The sequence below is a fragment of the Panulirus ornatus genome, chromosome 62 (genome assembly GCF_036320965.1).
Source record: "Panulirus ornatus isolate Po-2019 chromosome 62, ASM3632096v1, whole genome shotgun sequence".
NCBI lineage: Eukaryota > Metazoa > Arthropoda > Malacostraca > Decapoda > Palinuridae > Panulirus > Panulirus ornatus.
In genome coordinates this window covers 14,087,400-14,108,675 of record NC_092285.1, presented here as the reverse complement: position 1 = coordinate 14,108,675, position 21,276 = coordinate 14,087,400, and the positions used below count along the sequence as shown (strand labels likewise).

Here is a 21,276-nt window from a genome sequence, read left to right as displayed (position 1 = left end):
GGGTCAGCTCTTTGACGATATTGTACTCCAAGTGATACAGCCTTGCCATAAATGACTTTTCACACGCGCTGTCTGTACCCTCATGCAGGCGTAGCCCGGTAACACCAGTTAACGAATGTGTTGATGATCAATACGTAGAAAATGTATTCCTGATACACTTGTCTTGGTCATGATGTCAGAATTCAATGATGTTTGCTTATTACTCGGTAAGTTGATTGGGTCAAACACAGAGTCACATAAGGTCAACTTTGATGGAGTAACAGCTTGCTTGATAGAGTAAGGTGTGGCTTAATTGTAGCGTGGGTCATCATTAAACAGTGTGACTGTGCAGAGAGTCCAGGTGTGTGTGTGACCCCTGACCTCTGACCTCCAGAATGTTGCTTTGAGATATTCGGTCACCTCCGCTCATAGACGTAAGCAGATTCATTTACTCCGGTTCGATGTCTCGCCGTCCATCTTTGTAACAGTTTCTTTCATAATAGGAACTTGGATCATGTGTGGGTCCCATATTAATCGTAACAATGTACATACATAAACCACAATCTTCATATTCTTTATCTGGGCCTTTCCTTCCAAGTCAAAAGGGGTCAAGGGTCGTTAACAACGAAACTGTGCAGGTCAACATGGTGACTCTACAGTAATAAGGGTGAAGGGACGTAAATAATTCATGGGGAGTTCCGACGTCTCACCTTTACATATATATCTTATTTCCAACTGAATGTAAAGCAGGTGAGTATAACCCATGTAGGGGCCAAAGATTTATACCGCATGGGTTCGAATCCTGGATGCGGCCCACACCTATCGCAGGTGTTGATCATCTCTTCGGGGCTAGTTGATAAATGGCTACCGTAGCTCAGACATTGTAGCCACACGTACCCAGGTCCCAACACCATCAGTGGAGATAATGCTAATCATTAGTCTACAACTGTACATGTACTTCGCCCACCATGCTGTACCAGTGGTGTTAGGTAAGGGTTTACCTTCACCATGATGGTGTTAGGTAAGGGTTTACCTTCACCATGATGGTGTTAGGTAAGGGTTTACCTTCACCATGATGGTGTTAGGTAAGGGTTTACCTTCACCATGATGGTGTTAGGTAAGGGTTTACCTTCACCTTGATGGTGGTCGAGGGTGTGAGCATAGCCCAGCCTGGTGGCGGGGTGACGGTGTTCTCTGATGGTAGTTGGTTGAGGTCATCAGGACGCTGGTGACCCACACCAGTTATTGTTGTAGTTAGACAGTCAGATGGTTCATGAAACACCTCGAGTTAGCCACACACATATGTAAAGCTGAACTGTTCTACAATTTGCTATAATTTTTTTAAAAGTTAATAAGATACTAGAAACAAAGGTAAGCAGAAGCCCTGAAGCCTCGGTTATCACCTGGTCGAATCTGCAGTGAACCATGGCATGCTGACACAGGGTTCAGCAGAACGAGAGAAGGGGGTTCGATACAGCGAGACACAGGGTTCGGTGACATTGACGTAAAGAGTTCGGTACAGTGAGACAGGATTCGATGATATTGACTGAAAGGGTTCGATACAGCGAGACAGAGAGTTCGCTTCAGCGAAAGAGAGAGAGTTGACTATGACGACACAAAGGATTCAGTAAAGCAAGACAGAGGAGGGTTCGCTGAATCGAGACAGAAGGTTCGTTACGTTAAGACGGAGGGTTGTTGGTACAGCAACATAATATGTCAGAATGTTCGATAACATTGACGTATAAGGTTAAGAAGAGAGAGAGAGAGAGAGAGAGAGAGAGAGAGAGAGAGAGAGAGAGAGAGGATTCGGTACAGCGAGACAAAGGGTCTCTGTCTGTCGTGGGGCCACAGGTGTGGGCGGAGGCACAAGTGAGGGTGGGCGGAGCCACAGGTGTGGGTGGAAGAAAAGCCTGAGTCATGTGGCCAGCGTCGCCATAGGAGGATTCTCAGTTGTCAGTGGTGAGTGTCGGATCTAAATATACCCAGGAACGCCTTAATTGGTGGCACCCCAACACCAGCCAGATGCAGGCAGCGTGGTGTGTGTGACTCCCTGCTCGACCCAGTCCGGCCTCGAGGAGTGACGTACATGCCCAGGTAAACATACAAACTGATAACTAAATATGTATATAAGTAAACATATGGGTATAGGACTACATGTTTGACCTGATGCTCGGTGCACACAAAGTTGGGTAGATAGAGGGATAGACAAATATATATATATATATATAGGTTGGTAGATAGATAGATACATGTATGTGAACTCCAGTACTTGATGAATGTGGGCACTAAAAGGATGAGCACGTGATGAATCAGGTTATGAAGGGTGAGAATATGGCACTATGTGTACACTAAATATGTTGTTACCCCACAGTTTATATTATTTTCTAAATATATAAATTCGGCCGCGAGTGAATTGTTAGATATGATTCACTTTCGTGGCATACCAGAGATCAGACGCACCAGGAAGTATTTACATTAAGACCCAGAAATGTTTAAGTACGTGTTAGTAAGTTTGTATGTATTGCTGGATGTGTAAGCATGTTTATGATATGATCCAAGTGACTACATGTTAATGTGAGACTCGTAGGTAAGGTGTTGTTGACCCAGACGAGGTTCACGTAGTCCTGCTCGTGTGAATCACTTCTGTTTTTGTGTCACAAGTAACGATCCCATGCGTTAACTCTGATGTTACTTTGTTTATAATACTCTTCTCTCGGGACCTGTAGAGGACCCAGTCCTGCCTGCCCCAGCCTACCCCAGACCCCGGTCCAGCCTACCCCAGACCCCACCACCACCACCACCTAGGGCAGGACGGGTTGGTGCCAGCGTGGCCCTCACCTGCTTATGCCACAGTAATACCTCACACAGAAGAACCTGATCATAAAAACTTGCGTCTTTCGCCAAATTCACGAATTAATCATCTTTCTTCTGCTACTCTGGCACAGATTTGGCTTTCCTTGTTGTTAATCACAAGTTCCTACATCATATTTTCACCCTAGTCATGCTTAGGTATGCGCCAGTAGGAGGACAGTATAGCAGCATTAACATGCTTACATCAGGCGTGCATGGTGACGCTCTGCCGGAAATCATTCTTGATCAGATATGTAATAATAAAAATAACTGATTCAAATATGTTATAAGATTTTGATAACGAAATTATAGACGAAATGTTGAAGGAAGTGCACGATAAACTGTCTTGATCAATACATGAACAACGTAACAGCTTGGCGAACTACCTTTATTGGCCATTACCTGCCATGTAACGAGTATATACCACAGGTTCTGTGCTCTCCACCCACCAAACAATATATATATATATATATATATATATATATATATATATATATATATATATATATATATATATATATATATATATTTCTGAATGCCTCCTCGTGTGTCGAGAAAGATGCCAGCCAAAAGAGAATGACTTGGTAGGCAGTTAAGAGTAGCGGCCACCCTCCAGCCAGTGTCTATATCTTCATTTTCATCTGTTTATTCCGTCATAGAAGAAGTGGCATCCAAGTCATTTTCCTCATCATTCAGTAAACATCGTCATGTCAGGATGGTACATCATGTAGAGTCGAGTTGTGGTTTGGCTTTGACTTCCAAACGAAATATTTGTACGAGCGCGGAGGAGGGAGGGAGGGTGTGTGTGTGTGTGTGTGTGGAACCGTCCCTCATCCCGCCAACCCGACCCTCACTTGTTTGAGGTTTAGGCTTATCAACGTCAGGGTCGTTAAAACCGTCATTATCAAGTTATCTAGAAATATTTCAGCCCCATTTGTTGTTAGCGATGGTGATAAGATCACATACACCTTCAGTACACAGCGTGCCCATGACCCGGGCGGGGCCTGGCTCAACATTCATAAGACTCAGCAGGGAGGACCTTCCTGAACGACTGTGTTCGGACGTGGCCGAACACAACACAGCTCACACTTGCGACTTGTCCGAACACTCATACGACTGTTGGAACCTGGCCGAATTCTGACGAGCAACAGATTCCGTGAGCTGGATCTTAATCTTCGAGAAATGATAAAAGAAAACAAAATTCTAAAAATTCCGAAATGACTTATTGTAAGCCAGAGAGTTCCAGAGTGTTTAGTATTAGCGTATTTGATAGTTAGGTTTTGTAATGTGGATCAGTTGGCGTGTTGGGAGTAGGTGATGGTAACCATAACATAAGGCTGCTGGAATGTGTCACGAAGGTCGGTATTTTCAGAAAAAGTCTGAAAAGTGAAGAACAATGATGAGGTCCTACATCTGGTAACGCAGGTCATACACTGTAGCTAACGTGAATGTAGAACACACACAATACGGGACAAATAGTCACTTGTAGTAGTTCTTTTATCTCATTTTCCTTAAGTGATCTTAAAGCTAAATCTTATATAATTTGGCACCAGAGCCAACACTTGGTCTTGGCACATGAAGCACTGTTCTACCTCATTAGTTTTACCTAACCTCATCGCCCAGGTTTTGCGAAGACTTACTATCTAGGCTTTTTGAAGCTTTATCAACCAGGGCTCACGAAGCTTTATTTCTAGCTTCATAAAGCCTTATTACCAAGACTTAGCGAAGCTTTGCAATTTAGACTTCAGGCAGCCTTATCATTTCTGTCTCACGTAGCCTTAGCATCTTAGTCTTATAACTAAGGCTTCAAGAAGCCTTATCATTTTACAAAGCTTCATCACTAAGGCTTCACTCACACAAAATACTACTTTTTAACTTTTTATTAATCAAATTTGTTATCATTGAAACACGGAACAAAATATACCGTTTAATGACAACTGTTATTATAAAAATAAGAAATAACTGAAATGATCCCAGTGATTGATTTCACCAAGTGTAAGACAACCCATATAAGCCAGTGGTCCACAAACGTCAATATGGACGATGTTTTTTCTTGTATGATTTGCCAGTTCATTTAACTTGACATCTTTTGGTCTCCAGTTACCGTGTCTCATGTCGAGGAGAGAACGTTTAAGCTCTAGCTTGTGTACGCTATAAATTTCTTAACAATTAGAGATTGTTTCTTTTTGTCGTGTTTGTTCATTATATAATTTCATACAAACGTATCGATCTTTATACCAAAATACCTGCTTGATCAGACAGATGGCGAAAATGTGTGGAATAAGAGCGTGAAAATCATCTAGGAATGGATGATCTATATTCCCAGCTGTGTCATTATATTGCCATTGCTTGTGAGACCTCGTTCTTCAAACTCGTCCAGTTCTTGCTGGGCCTTACGGAACTTGGCCAAGTTGAGGGCAGCGATCTCCTCGGCCTCCTCGATCTGCCGCTTGTAGGTCTTGATCTTCTGCTGGAGCTTGTCAACCAGGTCCTGCATCCTCTCGTGGTTCTTCTTGTCCTCATCGGCCTGGAAGGACAGTTCCTTGATGCGCCTCTCGCACTTCCTCAGGTTCTTCTGGGCATCAGAGTGGCGACGAGCCTCATCGTCCAGCTGGCTCTCCAGTTCCTTAACGCGGCCTTCCAGTTTAGCCATTGCTTTTCTGCCAGTCTTCGTAGCATTGGTTTCATTTTCCTCCAGGCGAACTTGGAGTTCCTTTACAGAAATTTCCAGACCCTTGTGCATCTTCTCCTGGGTCTGGGCGTGTTCTTGTTCAGCTCGAAGTTCATCAGCCAGACGGGCGGCGTCAACCATGGCCTTCTTAGCCTTCTCCTCAGAGTTTTTGGCCTCGTTGACCATCTCGTCGAGGTCAGCCTGTAAAGATAAAATGATGAATGCTCAAATATGTGATTTAGAGCCGTACCTGACAGTAATACAATTACAGCAAATAATGAAATAAAAGCCTCTTATTCTTTATGATATATATTATAAATCGAAAGCTAAATCAATTTTTGCCAAGGACATTACACCGTCATTTAAGACTGAATATGTCATTGGGTCTTGTTTTTGAAAATTTATTCTGAAGTTTCTGAGAATTTGAACCACTCACGTGAAGGGTTTGCATCTCAGTCTCTAGCTTTCTCTTGCTCACAGTAAGGGAATTATTGTGAGCAGTGAGAGTAGACAACTGTTCTTGAACCTCGGCCAGTTCACACTCGGCATGCCGGCGACCTCGATCAGATTGTTCCAGAAGGGATCGGGATTCGTCCAGCTCGGTATGTAGGGCATTAGCTCGCCTCTCAGATATGCCACACTGTTCACGGTACTCAGAGGAAAGACGCTGCTCCTCCTCAATGTTGGCCTGTTGTTCCTTCAACTCTCCCTGAAGCTTCTTGATGTGCTTCTGCAGGTCAGCGTTGGCCTTGTTGGAATGATCCAGAGCGATCTCGAGTTCGTTGATGTCAGACTCCAGCTTCTTCTTCAGGCGAAGAGCCTCAGCCTTAGCCTTGGCCTCTGCCTCAAGAGACGCCTGCATGGACTCCACGGCTCGCTGGTGACACTTGCTGAGGATAAGAGAGAAATTACAAAACTTATATTTTACGAAAAAGATCATTTATGATATGATAATGATACTGATACTTTACTCCTTACCGAGTGTTCTCAAATTCTTCTTCCTTTTCGCTGATGCGTCTGTCGATCTCCTGTCTGACCTGACTCAGCTCCAATTGACACCGAAGCACTTTGTTTTCCTCTTGCTCAAGAGCTGCTTCAGCCTCCTCCAAGGCAGCCTGGAGCTCTTCCTTCTCGATCTCGAGACGCTTGGCATTCCGTTGAACATCATGCAAGGATCGTCCACCCTCACCAATCTGGTCCATCAGGTCCTTGACCTCATCTGCCAGGTTCTTGTTTTCGCGGCGGACAGAGTCCAATTGCTCAAGGTTCTCCTCGTAGGCGGCCTTAATGCGGAAGTGTTCAGTTGAATAGTTGCGACATTCATTTTGAGAGGCATCTAACTCGGCCGTCAGGTCGTCCACTTTCATCTTCCACTCAGCAATGATCTTGTCGAAGTTCTTTTGTTTCTTTTCTGCAGCGCTTGCCAAAGACTGGGCTCGCTCTGCCGCCATCTGCATGTCCTCGAGTTCGGTGCTGACCCTCTGTTTAGTCTTTTCCAGCTGCATGTTTTTGACGGCGAGTTGCTCGATTTGACTCTCGGCTTCTTCAAGACGAGCAGAAAGTTTCAGACGAGCCGCATCCAGTTCCTCGGCGCGGGTGATGCCTTCAGATTCGTATTTTGATCTCCACATCAACGCCTCGGCGTTAGCTTTGGAGAGCTGTCGCTGGACGTCGACCTTGGCTTCACTCTCCTCTTCCAATTGCTCACGAAGGCCTTCAATATCGTGCTCTAAGTTACGGAATTTACCAAGTAACGTAGCGCGTTCCTGGAGTGAAATGAATCGTAATCAGTAACTGGAAATATATGATTCCATAGAAAACATGAATAGCAAACATTAGCATCATTTCTTACTTTGCTTTCGTCATCAGCGAGAGACTTAGTATCCTCAAGCTGGTGGGTGAGAGAAAGCTTGAGTTTGGACAGCTGACCGAGCTGGGTCTCCGCCTCTTCCAGCTGACGGAGCAGATCAGAGTTCTCGACCACCAGCTTCCTCTTGTTGCCATCGAGGTCACTGAGGGAACGATTGGCCTCGTCCAGCTTGGCGCGGACTTCGGTCAGCTCTTGTTGAAGTTGTTTGTTCATCTTTTCCGTAGCGGCCTGAAGATTATATGTATTTTAAGGTCTAAGACAATGTTATGTACGCAGGTCTTGTCCATGTGTGTTCGTATGAGATTGTCTTTAAGCCTCGTATGAGGCTGTCTTTAAGACCGATGAGGTGGGGGTATTGCACGAACGTTCGGGTGTAAGCAGTTAGGACGCTGAACAGAAGAGTGAAAATATGAACACAGGTGCAAGAACTCATGAACACATATAAAGAAATGCAGAAGCATTGAAGAACAGGTAAAAGGAACACCATAAGCGGTGAGGAACGGATCAACAGAAGAGTAAGTTATAAAGAATATGTAAACGTGAGAATGTGAGACACTATAAACGTGGAGGAACGTTGTGTTGGTTTACAAAAGCCAGCAATATCTTGAGTTTGTAGTGTATTTACAGAAAGGTAAATAGTAAGTTTTGTTTACCTTATCCTTGGCTAGCGAATCCATGGCGATCTTGGCGTCGTCAGCCTCCCCGCTTCAAGGTTTCCTTGTCTTTGTCGCTCCTGAAGCAGAAAGAAAATTTTAGTCTCGACCAACTGAAAGTGGTTCACTCTCCTAGGCAACTAATGCAGCTTCAGATAAAACTTCGAACGTCCGACACTATGGTGCAACAAGTGATTCATTATCACCCCAGATGTTGAGGAATTGCTATTCTTCGACTTTTTCAGAAATATAAAGGTTTGACTACCTGTGTATGGGCGACAGATCAGTTACACGTTTCATGATGTCTCCCGTAATGCTCGATCATGCAGCAGAAAAGAAAACTGTTTGCTCTGAAAGAATCAATGGAAAGTCAAGGGTTCCGATATCTGAGTTAACTCATCCAGCTTCGGATCGTTGTTCGGATCATCGGACATCTAACACTGTAATGCGACAAGTGGTTCATCAGCTCAGACGTTATTGATTAATATTCCTCCATTCTATTATATATTAAACGAACATATAACCCGAAATACTGGAATAAATGAATGATAAATGTGATAAAGACGATCACACACACTTAAGGTTATTCCACAGAACACACACACAAGGCAGCTCAATTTTAGCCGATCATTTTTGATATATTGCTTACACAAACCCAAGATCTTCATCGACTGTCAAATATCAGATGTTAGTGAAGCATTATGATGTACAAATGTTAGTGAAGCATTATGATGTACAAATGTTAGTGAAGCATTATGATGTACAAATGTTAGTGAAGCATTATGATGTACAAATGTTAGTGAAGCATTATGATGTACAAATGTTAGTGAAGCATTATGATGTACAAATGTTAGTGAAGCATTATGATGTACAAATGTTAGTGAAGCATTATGATGTACAAATGTTAGTGAAGCATTATGATGTACAAATGTTAGTGAAGCATTATGATGTACAAATGTTAGTGAAGCATTATGATGTACAAATGTTAGTGAAGCATTATGATGTACAAATGTTAGTGAAGCATTATGATGTACAAATGTTAGTGAAGCATTATGATGTACAAATGTTAGTGAAGCACTATGATGTACAAATGTTAGTGAAGCATTATGATGTACAAATGTTAGTGAAGCATTATGATGTACAAATGTTAGTGAAGCATTATGATGTACAAATGTTAGTGAAGCACTATGATGTACAAATGTTAGTGAAGCACTATGATGTACAAATGTTAGTGAAGCATTATGATGTACAAATGTTAGTGAAGCATTATGATGTACAAATGTTAGTGAAGCATTATGATGTACAAATGTTAGTGAAGCATTATGATGCACAAATGTTAGTGAAGCATTATGATGTACAAATGTTAGTGAAGCATTATGATGTACAAATGTTAGTGAAGCATTATGATGTACAAATGTTAGTGAAGCATTATGATGTACAAATCATCTATCAGTAACAGGACGTAAAACATTATCATCATTTTAGTTCTTATCGTCTCACTGCTCAAATGCCAAGTGTCCACACGACCGGAAATTTCTTTCCTAAAGCAGGATAGTTTGGCACTCCAGCCACCTGTGTTAAGTTTTAACCCCTTGATGCCGCCCTTGGGTATGATTCTCTAGCCTTTGACCTGACCCTTGACTTGTCAGGCAAGAGGTTGTACCCAAGGGTCGTAACTGTCGTGTTCAAAACGTTACGTACTTGTATCAAACACATACTCACTTGGTCTTCATCTTGCTCAGGTGGTCGATCTGCTCGGACAGTTCAGCGATGACATCTTTGTGCTTCTTACGGACGAGAGCCAAGGAGGACTCGTGTTGTATACTCGATTCTTCCAGGTCCCGTCGTAGCTTGGCAACCTCTGCCTCCCTTTTCTTATTCAGTTCGATCTGAGCAGCAGTGGCTCCTCCTGCCTCATCCAGACGGTCTCCCAGCTCGTCCAGTTCCTGTGTTAGATGTATCTTCGCCTTCTCGGCCTTGGCGTAAGCCTGGTGTTCATGTTCAACCTCCTCCTCGAGCTCCTCAATGCGCGACTGCATCTCCTTGATCTGTCTCTGAAGCTTTGAGACAACACCGTGTTCATCCTCCAGTTTGTTAGTAAGAGAAGAGAATTCTTTGTCCTTGCGGTCAATGGTTTGTTCCAGTTCTCTCTTGTTACGTTCTAAGTCGGCAACAGCCTCCTGCGTTAGCTTGAGATCACCCTCGACCTTCCTTTTGGCCTTTTCAGCCTCACCTCGAAGTTTTTTTTCGCGCTCGAGGGAGTCCTCCAGTTCATCAACTGCCTGCTGAAGTTTAGCCTTTACCTGATTCAGGTGGTTGCACTTGTCCTCAACGCTCTGAAGGTCTTCAGCAGTCTTCTGGTTACATTCCTGGAGATGCTTCTTCTCTTTGTTGACCTTAGTGATAAGTTCCTCCTGGTGAGCGATTTCCTCGTTAAGGGAACGAATCTGGTGGTCCTTGCTGGCCTTGGCCTGTTCTGCCTTCTGGATGGTGAGCTCCATATCTTCTAGATCCTTCTTCAGGTTGCTCAGCTCCTGATCAACTTTTTTCTTGTTCTGCAAAAGCTGATCATGGGCTTCCTCCTCCTTCTGTAAGTTCTCACTTGTTTCCTGAAAGACACAATCCTCACGTGTTATCTGGTAGAGAGCAAAGAGTCAGCAGTTTCAATGCTTCGTGAAGCTGCTTTGTATTATGAAAGAGACTCAGACTTAAAATAATAGATTTTTAATCTACTCCTGGCTTCATTGTAGACGAGTGAGGCAAGTGAGAGTTTAATGAGGAACTGCTCTACATTCAAGGAAACACATTAAGAACCATATGTCTATATCTATTGTGAAAGTGTTAATGGTGGTAAGATGCCTTGGTACAATAATTTAGATGATATTATTGATTCTAAAGAGTTTGTTCATACCACAGCTGTATGTAACCTGTTCCAGTACTTACGTTTAGCTGGGCCTCGAGTTCAGCTTTATGATCCAGCAGCTTAGCTTGTTTGTCGAGGAATTCCGACATGTTGCCCTTGCTCGACTCGAGAGCAAGGAGAAGATTGTTCTTCTCCTGAAGGAGGGTAGCATTTGCAGCTTGTAGTTCCTGACGTAGCTTCAGTTCTGTTTGGTAATCTTCCAAAGCCTTTGCAACCTTCTCCTCGAGGGCACGGATCTCATCCTCGACTCGAGTAACATTGAGGAGTGGCTTGACTTTCTGCCACAGGTTGAACCAGGCCCAGGTACGCATTGCCAGGAACTTCCTCAGGTTACGCTGGATGACGACGAGGGCGTTGCGTTGATCTTGTAGTCTGTGGTAGCGCTTGCGGCTGGCGTAGCCTCGCAGTGAGGCCTGCAACCAGGACAGGATCTGTGCCAGGCGGTCTTCACGTAGCTCTTCCATGTTCCCCAACACGCCAGCCCGGAAGAACACCTGTGTCGGAAGGTAATTAGCATACGACCCATGTATGGTATGGGTGTGGTTGGTTCCTGTGTGTTTGATATTGTCTGCAATTTTCATATGATTCAGCTGCTGATAATTCATTAATGTAAAAGGTAACGATAGATCAGAATTAGTGTCATCAAAACCGAAATAAGTACAAGAAGAGGTTAGATGTATTTTCCTCTACATTCGCAGAATTATTGCATTCATAAGTACGGTGACGGCTTCATTATTATCTCATTGGCTAAATTAAACTGAGGGAACAAACACAAACACACACACACACACACACACACACACACACACACACACACACACACACACATCTAGACCTGAGTACATGTGTTCCTTCACGAAGTATAGGTTTGCGTAAAGCTTGCGCATTAACAGTTCATGTCTGAAAAATGTACGGAGAAGGATTCATTTCCTTCCTTGAGATGAATAGATGGATTAAATTGTTCAGTAATGACGTCACTTCTTCCATCATATCCTCTGGTTCAGCTCTACTAGAGACAATAAATGTTGGTGTTGTTATTGTAGGGTTTATCCCATCATAGTTTGCCAAAGGGAGGCGACCAAATGTGTTCACCGTCTGATATAGATTAGTACAAGCAGCTGTAAGTGTAGGAGGATACAGAGCAGAGGGTCAGGGAAAAATATATTAATACTGGAAGAGTTAGTACACAGGACGACACTCTTTGAAGCTGTTACAATATATGTTTGTAAATATCATGCCAAACGTGCATATAGAGGAGAGATCCAACATGGAGATGATTTCTCAAATTATTATGACATTTGTCTTTGCAGACCTTGGTGTTGCCAAGCCGGTACAGGTCCTCATCCATACCCGCCTTCAGGAAGCATATCTTGGCTGCCTCCTTGTCATCCTGGGCCTCGCTCACCTCCTTAAAGGCCAGGATCTTGTACCTGCAGTTGGAGGTGAGTTAGCCAAGTCCTCGTCACTAGAAGTTATAATTTCAAGTTAAGTCATGATAGAAAAGTCACATAACATATGAACTGGTGACTGCATCCCCGACACACAGCTTCGTGTGGTGGTTGTGAAAGGTGCGGTGACCAAATTTGAGATTCATTTTCTAGTTTTGACTTCATTATGATATGAACAGCTTGCTGAACAATTTCTCGCCCATAAACTTGAAAGCTAATATAATAATTGAGAGTAGACGATCGTCTTCACCACCACACTCACCCACAATTGTTCTTATGAAAGCTACACTTCACCACCAGCCATAACCTACCAAGTCATATTACATACATCATCGAAACCTGAACATGAACGTGTTTCTCGCTAGTGTCTTCCCGTTGTGACCATTTTCCTTTTCATCCATCTGTGAATATTTTCAGTGTTTAATATGTTGTGCTCTTGTGTTATATGTTGTTAAAACCTACTGGCTCGTAACGTCTCATAGTAATGGAAATGTGATGTTTAGTATTTCTGTGCTTGTGAAAACGTCAGTAAGAAAGATAGAAAAAGGACCACAAGAAACAATGATTACCGTGTTAATTACATATATATATATATATATATATATATATATATATATATATATATATATATATATATATATATATATATATATATATATATATAAACGCGGGAGACAGCGACAAAGCAAAATAATAAAAAAAAAAATAACATGTGTAACATTCTCCACAGGTAAGGCGGTTGTCTCACCGGTGCCTGAAGTCGGGGTACACCATCCTGTTGGGGAAGCCCTTGCGACAGATACGGATGCCTTCAAGTACACCGTTACAGGTCAGCTGGTGCATGATCAGGGCTGCGTCAACAACACCTGAGGGAAGGGAACCCACGTGCATGATGACCTCACAAGCCTCCATGAGGAAGACAAGCACGTCATGCATAGTCTCACAGGATGTCAGAGGACGTAAGTCAATGGTTCAACTCAGTAATGTTGATCATAAGTTGGTGAGGCCGTCAAGCACTTACAAGAGTTACATGATTCTGAACTATTTCTCCTTAGAGATATCATTAGTTAGATTTTAGAATTAGAAGATTTTCTTTAGAACTTTAGAAATGGAAACATAGAAATGAGATATGCGTTGGGTATAGCTATACAGACACGCTCGAAGTGTACACAGATAGTGTGAGAGAACCACAAGTACGTCATTGTGCTCAAGGATCGTACCTTCGTTCTTACGGGATAACTTAGATATGAATTAATGATGTGGTTCTTCATGATTCATATTGATTAATGAGCAGCAGAATACATAAATGAACGGGTGAAACACCTTCATTAGCGATGTTACCAATGGAAAGAAACATCAGCTAGAAATCTTAAGAATTTTTGTCACAACTGCAAAAGTTAAACTGTGATTAACATTTGTTGAAATAATTTTCCAGTAATTGTGTGCACACAAGAAACTGACACAGTGTGCCAAACTTCTCTGCATAAATTCTATGGCTGTGGGACCTAAGCAGACAGAGTGAGTGCCAGTACAAAATGAATGGTTTAATGGTTCACTTTTTTTAATACCTGGAGACTTGGTCTCGTTGGGGACGATGCATCGGATGAAGTGGGGATGAGTAGCGTTCAGGGTCCTCATCAGGTTGTTCAACTGATCCTGTAAGCGAAGTTGGGCTGGGTCAGAGGCAGATGATAATTAAAAGTGTGACTTAAAATGTTATGCCATGTGAGAAGCGAGCTAGAAGGAAGTGAGAAGTTAGCGTGTGCAGGCAAAGCATTGTGACAGAAGCTAACCTTGAGAAAGGAAAACGTTCCTGTCAAACTTAGGATTTTGAGACCATTTGACTATTATCTGATCTTCCTTCTGCGTTGTTCCATGGTTTGATTGTTTCACATGTGATCACATCCTGGATATATCATGGAGGTTGATATATTATGTACATCATTATGGAGGTTGATATATTATGTACATCATTATGGAGGTTGATATATTATGTACATCATTATGGAGGTTGATATATCATGTACATCATTATGGAGGTTGATATATTATGTACATCATTATGGAGGTTGATATACTATGTACGTCATTATGGAGGTTGATATATTATGTACATCATTATGGAGGTTGATATATTATGTACATCATTATGGAGGTTGATATATTATGTACATCATTATGGAGGTTGATATACTATGTACGTCATTTAATCTGCAACTGTAGGTAGGGATAATGTCTCTTACCTTATATCCAGACGACACCGTCTTAAAGCCGCCAGACTTCTTACTGGAACCTGTAGTAAAGACATCAGGATTCAAGATTCCTTCCTTTGTATTTTCTTCATAATAATTACAGTCTAGTTATGTACCCAGCTGGTGAACCTCCTTGATACTGACCTTTGACCTCCCCACCAGACTGGCCCGGGTGGTCAGCAAAGATCGTAACGGTGAGATCATTGCTCGCCTTCTTGAGCTGGTCGACCACAGTGTCGTTCAGAGGATCCTTGTTCTTCTCGAGCCAGCCACTCAGGTTGTAGCTCACAGTACCGGCGTAGTGGACGATGGCGAAGTGGGACTCCTGCTGACCTGGTTTAGGTGGCTTGGGTTTGATAAAACAAGGAGTTTTCCCAAGATGGTTGGCATTCAACTTCTCCTGGAAGGACTTGTCCGTAGCCTTGGGGAACATAGACTCTTCCTCGAGGATGGACAGAATACCCATTTTCTGTAGGAAGTGGACGTATTAATGCTCGTAAGATTAGTGAACATCACATGTATAGCATTATAATCATGCACCATATAGTATCCTCAGAGTGTCTCTCTGTTCTGGAGAATTACCTTCTCGAAAAGCTCGATGCAGGCCTGCAGATCCATACCGAAGTCCACGAAGGTCCAGTTGATGCCTTCCTTCTTGTACTCCTCCTGCTCCAGCACAAACATGTGATGGTTGAAGAACTGCTGCAGCTTCTCGTTACAGAAGTTGATGCAGATCTGCTCGAACCCGTTGTACTGTTTACAGAAAGAAACATTAATATTGTAGAGTTCTGAGCAGAAACAGAGATTATAAACACATGTCAAAGACTTCCCTATAGAAGTCTTGACTACAGCATGACTACAGTGTGAACTACTTCATAAATGTTCAAATGTTAATCACTTACGTCGAAGATTTCAAAGCCGGCGATATCGAGGACGCCAATGAAAGAAGCTCTTTTCAGACCCGTCTCGAGTGTCTTGTTACACTTTGTCACGAGCCACTTGAAAAGGCGGTCGTAGAGAGCCTTAGCCAGGGCGCCCACTGAGTACGAACACTGGTTAGCATTCATACCCTTGGCTACGAACTCTGCGCCCACCTTGATCTTTGGCTTCGTGATGCTCCTGTACAGGTCTTCGCCGTCAACACCCAGCAGCTTGCCAATGATTGCACCAGCCTACCGAGGAAGAGCCTGAGAGTTAGACACAGTAGTAATTCTACGTTACCTAAGGCTCACAATAACAGTTTCGGGCATGATCTCAGTGAGGAAGTCAAGTTTGATGGCGTCATGGGAACGCCAGTCTTGCTACTGACTGCACCAGCCTACTGAACACAGGACCAGATGAGAACAAGACCTCACAACACTTGACACTGGTATTAAGAACGTATAGCTTGATGATGGTATTAAGAACGTATAGCTTGATGATGGTATTAAGAACGTATAGCTTGATGATGGTATTAAGAACGTATAGCTTGATGATGGTATTAAGAACGTATAGCTTGATGATGGTATTAAGGGAGTATTACCAACCTAGAGTATGACGTTATTCTGGAGTTAAGTTTAATAAATCTATTTAAAGCCTATGAGTCTATGAACAGGTCAGAAGTCACTAAATTCTATTTATTTCCACAGTACCTCACCACCGTCCGGCTCAGCCTGCTCCTCGCGGCCTCTCTGCTTGAAGTTCATGTTACTAAAGTGCATGACGGCAGCGGTCACCTTGTACACATCCTGAACCTCCTGGCTGGTGAAGCCCAGGACATCGAAGGCGTTCTTCGCGAGGAGAAAATAACCATTCAATTAGAATCCTCGAGACTTTGTGAGGTAAGTTCAGTAGTTAACTATTACAGATACTCACCCAAGATAGATGTATGTGTATCACACTCGTAGTTACTATTACAACTGTTATTATCATAGCACAGGGCTGATGTCTGTAGGTGAAGTGGGTGGCATGTAGAAGGCGAGGTGTAGCCGCGTGAGCAATGTTTGGTGACAAGACGAGAGAGATGTTGTAAGTATCAGGAGAGCAAGTGACTGACTTGTACAAGAGAAAATGGCAGGAGACGAAAAGGAGTTGTATGAAGTTGTTTGAAAAATGTCTTATGAAGATGGAAAGACAAAAGAAGGAAGAAAATTCCAGACCATAGGTGTTCGAGGGAGGAAGGAAGCGTCATGACAACCAGTGTGGGTGATAGGTATACAGTCAGACGACACCACATACCCTCGGCCAAGTCTGTATGACAAGATGCCTTGCTTGGCTTCAGTCAACTCACGTGACAGAACTGCATGTCTTCTCCGTCGTCGATGGAGGGGACAGTGACCTTGCCCTGGGACACGTAGTGATAGTCGAAGATGTCATCGCTGAGGTAACACATGGCTGAAAGAAAACAAAACTGAAATTATTGGATTTTACGGAAAAGGAGGATATCTTCCATTTTCTTAATCAAGTATACTTGCTTCTAGTTTTCTGTGATCCGAACGAACTTTATGTGATTTTATCATCGTCATTAAAATGATGGTAGAAGATTGTTGAGCATTTATATTGTCGTCTGTGGGAGATATACTCACGTTTGATCATGTCAACCTGGTCTGACATCATCTCGTAGAAGATGTGGTAGGATCTCTCCAGGGGCTGCTGGGAGATGACACGAGCCTTCTCCAGCAGGTAGACCTCAATGTCTCCACCTGATAGCTTACCAGTGGCTCCGAAGTGGATGCGGATGAACTTACCCTGTAGCAAATAGATAAAGAGATAGCACCACTGGCCTACACTAAAGAGGGTTGTGTATTAGGTCATAAAACACAAGTTAAAGCAGCTCTACTATGTTCTAATGAGCGCTGATGACCTTGGCTGGTCAGGTTTCTGTTGTACAGTACCACAAGTTCCCCCGTGAACATTATTGATTTGTTCTCTCCCACAACCTGCCCAGTAGTTGTTGATCGTTTCTGTTTTGAAAACAGAAATATTAACGAAGGTTTAGCTCAGCCACATTGTAAGGGAGAGGAAATACTTACAAAGCGGGAGGAGTTGTCGTTACGGACGGTCTTGGCGTTACCGAAGGCCTCCAGTACGGGGTTGGTCTGGATGATCTGGTCCTCCAGGTTCTGCAGGCAAGTGTCATAAATACTTTACTAACACGTCTCCCAAGACAGTAGGTAATGCTGCACTACATGTCGGTCAGCAATAGTGATTCAAGTGAGACATAAGGATAAGGATGCACAATATTACATGACTAATATCACTGCAAGTAATGAGACTTGCCACTAAAGAACTAATCAGTTGGTGTATGTCATTCTCAGGCAGCCTAGACCACTGGAAGCCACTGGTGGTATTATTACCTGTTTCTTTTCCTCAGTCTTCTTGGTGGTTGTGGCACCAACGTTGGCGAAGTATGAGAGTACCTTCTTGGTGTTCTCAGTCTTGCCAGCACCTGACTCACCCCTGTGTAGTGAACATCGAGGTATATTAGTCAGTGAGGATTAACAGATAACCTAAGCTAAGCACTGGTTTTACACAAGCTACAATGGCAAAGAATTAATAATTAACTTTAAGTCATTCATTAATTGTGACTTCGTCTTTGCTTGTAAGTTTCGTATCCGACGTAAGTACTTCCCGCCCACAACACTACACTGAAGGTCATCATAACTGGTGGTCTTCATGTCTTCATCATATCTTCCAGTTTTGTTTGTTTGTTTTTTTACCCCAGAGCGAACTTATCTGGCAAGTTCTGTAGTGTTGTTTCATCAACGTTGCTCCATGTTTGTGTCATCTCCCGCCGCCTTCCTCATAATGCATCGCGCTTAATACTCACTCACTTTTCTGAACCTACCGTGGACTGAGCCATGTATTACCTTGATCGTTGCGTCTCAGATGTTGTACATTACCGTCACTGTTGCTGTCTCAGTGTGCCCCTGTCGCCCACCATCACTCACTCTCCACGTCGTACTCTCCTTCACACTCACAGTTTACTCTTGTTTCCTGTGTGTGTGTGTGTGTGTGTGTGTGTGTGTGTGTGTGTGTGTGCGTGTGTGTGTGTGTGTGTGTGTGTGTGTGTGTGTGTGTGCGTGTGTGTGTGTGTGTGTGTGTGTGTGTGTGTTTATAAAGTTAGGTTGACTCACGTGATGAGCATCGACTGGTTCCCGCCTGCTGTAAACAAAGAACATATTCATCATCGTCTCAGTTCCTCAGTTGTGTTTGTGTCGTCTTCACTGACCACCATATTAACCAATATTGCACTACTGTTCTCTTTATGTATAATTCATTGTCACTTGACGATGGTGAAGATAAGTTCTCACCTTGCATCATGTTCATGTAGGCGCCGTCAGCGATGGCGAAGAGATGAGGGGGTACCTCATTACGCCTCTTGCCCTGGTAGATCTTGACCACACGGTTGGTGTAGATGGGGTAGCGCTTGTAGGGGTTCACGGCGATGCAGAAGAGACCGGAGTAGGTGTAGATGAGTCTGGCGACGTAGCGAGACTTCAGGTTGTAGAAGACAGAGGCATCGTTGAGGTAGGTCAAGTTGGACATGTCCTCACATTTCTCGTACTTGGGAGGGTTGACCTGCTGGACGAGGTCCTTCTTCCAGTTCTTGGTCTCACCACCAGCATAGACGCTAATAAGGTCGCCCTTGGTGCCCTGGATCTCACCCTCGAGAAAGCCTTCCTTGTCGTCTGGGATCCAGCAGGACTTCTTGGGGTCGTAAGGCTTGGTGGCATCCTGCATCTTCATCTCCATGGAGATGAACAGGAACTCTGTGGGGTCGGGGTCAGGACCCGTGCTCTTGACAATATGGCCAGGCATGATGGTGGTGGATACTGATAGGTCTTCAAGTTACAGTAGAGAGCCAGGGACTATACTGAAAAAGATATACAAAATAAAGATATAAGCATATTATATAAAAATTGTAATCATAAGTTACTAACATCAGTTATATTTCCTATACGACACATAACAACATACTACACACTGGGAATTAACTTTCTCTCTGGGATCATGACTCAACCATCTGGGATCATGACTCAACCATCTGGGATCATGACTCAACCATCTGGGATCATGACTCAACCATCTGGGATCATGACTCAACCTTCTGGGATCATGACTCAACCATCTGGGATCATGACTCAACCATCTGGGATCATGACTCAACCATCTGGGATCATGACTCAACCATCTGGGATCATGACTCGCCATCTGGGATAATTACTCATCCTATGGGATCATCACTCATTGTATGGGTTCTTCACCCACCATCTGGGATCATTCCCCTCCATCTGGGATCATTACTCATCATATGGGATCATTGGTGAGATGTCCCTAGTAAGACGTCCCTACTGAGGCGCCTTTAGTGAGACGTCCCTCGTGAGGACAATACAGGAGTGGCAGTAAGATCAGCACTGAACACTCTGTTCCCCTGGCCGGTCACTGTGCTGTCGTGTTCCTTGGCTGATCATTGAATCGTACAAAGACTTGGCAAATCATTGATCAATCATATATGATGTTTAATCATTGATCCGTCTTATATCTTAGCTAATCACCGATCCTTCCTATCTCTTGGCTAATTTTGACCAATCACTAATCTTTCCTTTGTCTTGACCAATCACTGATCTTTCCTTTATCTTGACCAATCACTGATCTGTCTTTGTCTTGACCAATCACTGATCTGTCTTTGTCTTGACCAATCACTGATCTTTCCTTTGTCTTGACCAATCACTGATCTTTCCTTTATCTTGACCAATCACTGATCTGTCTTTGTCTTGACCAATCAGCGAATTGTCGTAAAGATGTTGCCAGCCCCTAATCCATCGTATATATTCACCAATAATAGTTCTGTCATACATAAATTGGCCAATCACTGATTTGTTATTGGTCACTTACTAATCTGTTAAGTGTGGGTCAGTCACTGATCTACAATGATAAGCCTTATCAAATATCGCCGTCTGAGCTCGTGACTGCCCACTGTAGACAGTGGTGACGACTGGAGCCCACGTGTGCCTACTGTACGCAGTGGTGTCAGGGTCTGAGGCCACGTGTGCCCACTGCAGACAGTGTTGCTCGGGTCCGGACCCAAAGTGTACACACAGTAAACACAGGTGACAACGTTACCATGACCTGCAAAGTCGAGCGCCATGACCTGGTAGTGTCGTACGCCAGGGTTTGGTAGGGTCGTACGCCAGGGTTTGGTAGGGTCGTACGCCAGGGTTTGGTAGGGTCGTACGCCAGGGTCTGGTAGCGTCGTATTCCAGGTCCTGGTAGCGTCGTACGTCTGGGTCATGTAGTGCGTACGCCAGGGTCTGGTAGTGTCGTACGCCTGTCCCTGGCGGGAGCAGTCAACAAAAAGAGCCGTGTACTCACACCACGGGACGGGGAACCAACAGAACGGCGTCCCTGTTGCCTGAGGAGTGAGGCGGGCGTCGGCGCTGCCCTGCGAAGTAAGCCACACCGGCGGCGGCCTACCAGACAACTTTAGAAGCGGAATTCGAGCTGCGCGTCTGACTAAAAATACTGTATATACGCCTCGAGGAACAGAGACGAGGAGCGTGTGGCAGGGCGTCGCCGAGCAACAAGGTGGACACGGGTCCCTACATAGGGGCTGCCAGTGTTATTATGATCTTTCTCTACATCATTATA

General features: G+C 43.7%; 1 protein-coding gene across 1 annotated transcript; it reads right to left on the bottom strand.

Moving 5' to 3' along the window:
- Positions 1–4,694: 4,694 nt before the first annotated feature.
- On the bottom strand, positions 4,695–21,115 carry LOC139745742 (myosin heavy chain, muscle-like). The gene is given in 23 exon segments (XM_071656265.1): positions 4,695–5,701; positions 5,937–6,390; positions 6,479–7,266; positions 7,353–7,598; positions 8,024–8,071; positions 8,073–8,103; positions 9,746–10,632; positions 10,967–11,440; positions 12,259–12,376; positions 13,143–13,260; positions 13,963–14,050; positions 14,638–14,687; positions 14,791–15,115; positions 15,229–15,399; positions 15,549–15,818; positions 16,278–16,415; positions 16,916–17,019; positions 17,211–17,373; positions 17,658–17,747; positions 17,982–18,084; positions 18,762–18,789; positions 18,939–19,501; positions 21,001–21,115. Coding segments are annotated over 22 exon segments (5,760 nt in total). The 5' UTR covers positions 19,447–19,501; positions 21,001–21,115; the 3' UTR covers positions 4,695–5,143.
- Positions 21,116–21,276: the final 161 nt, after the last annotated feature.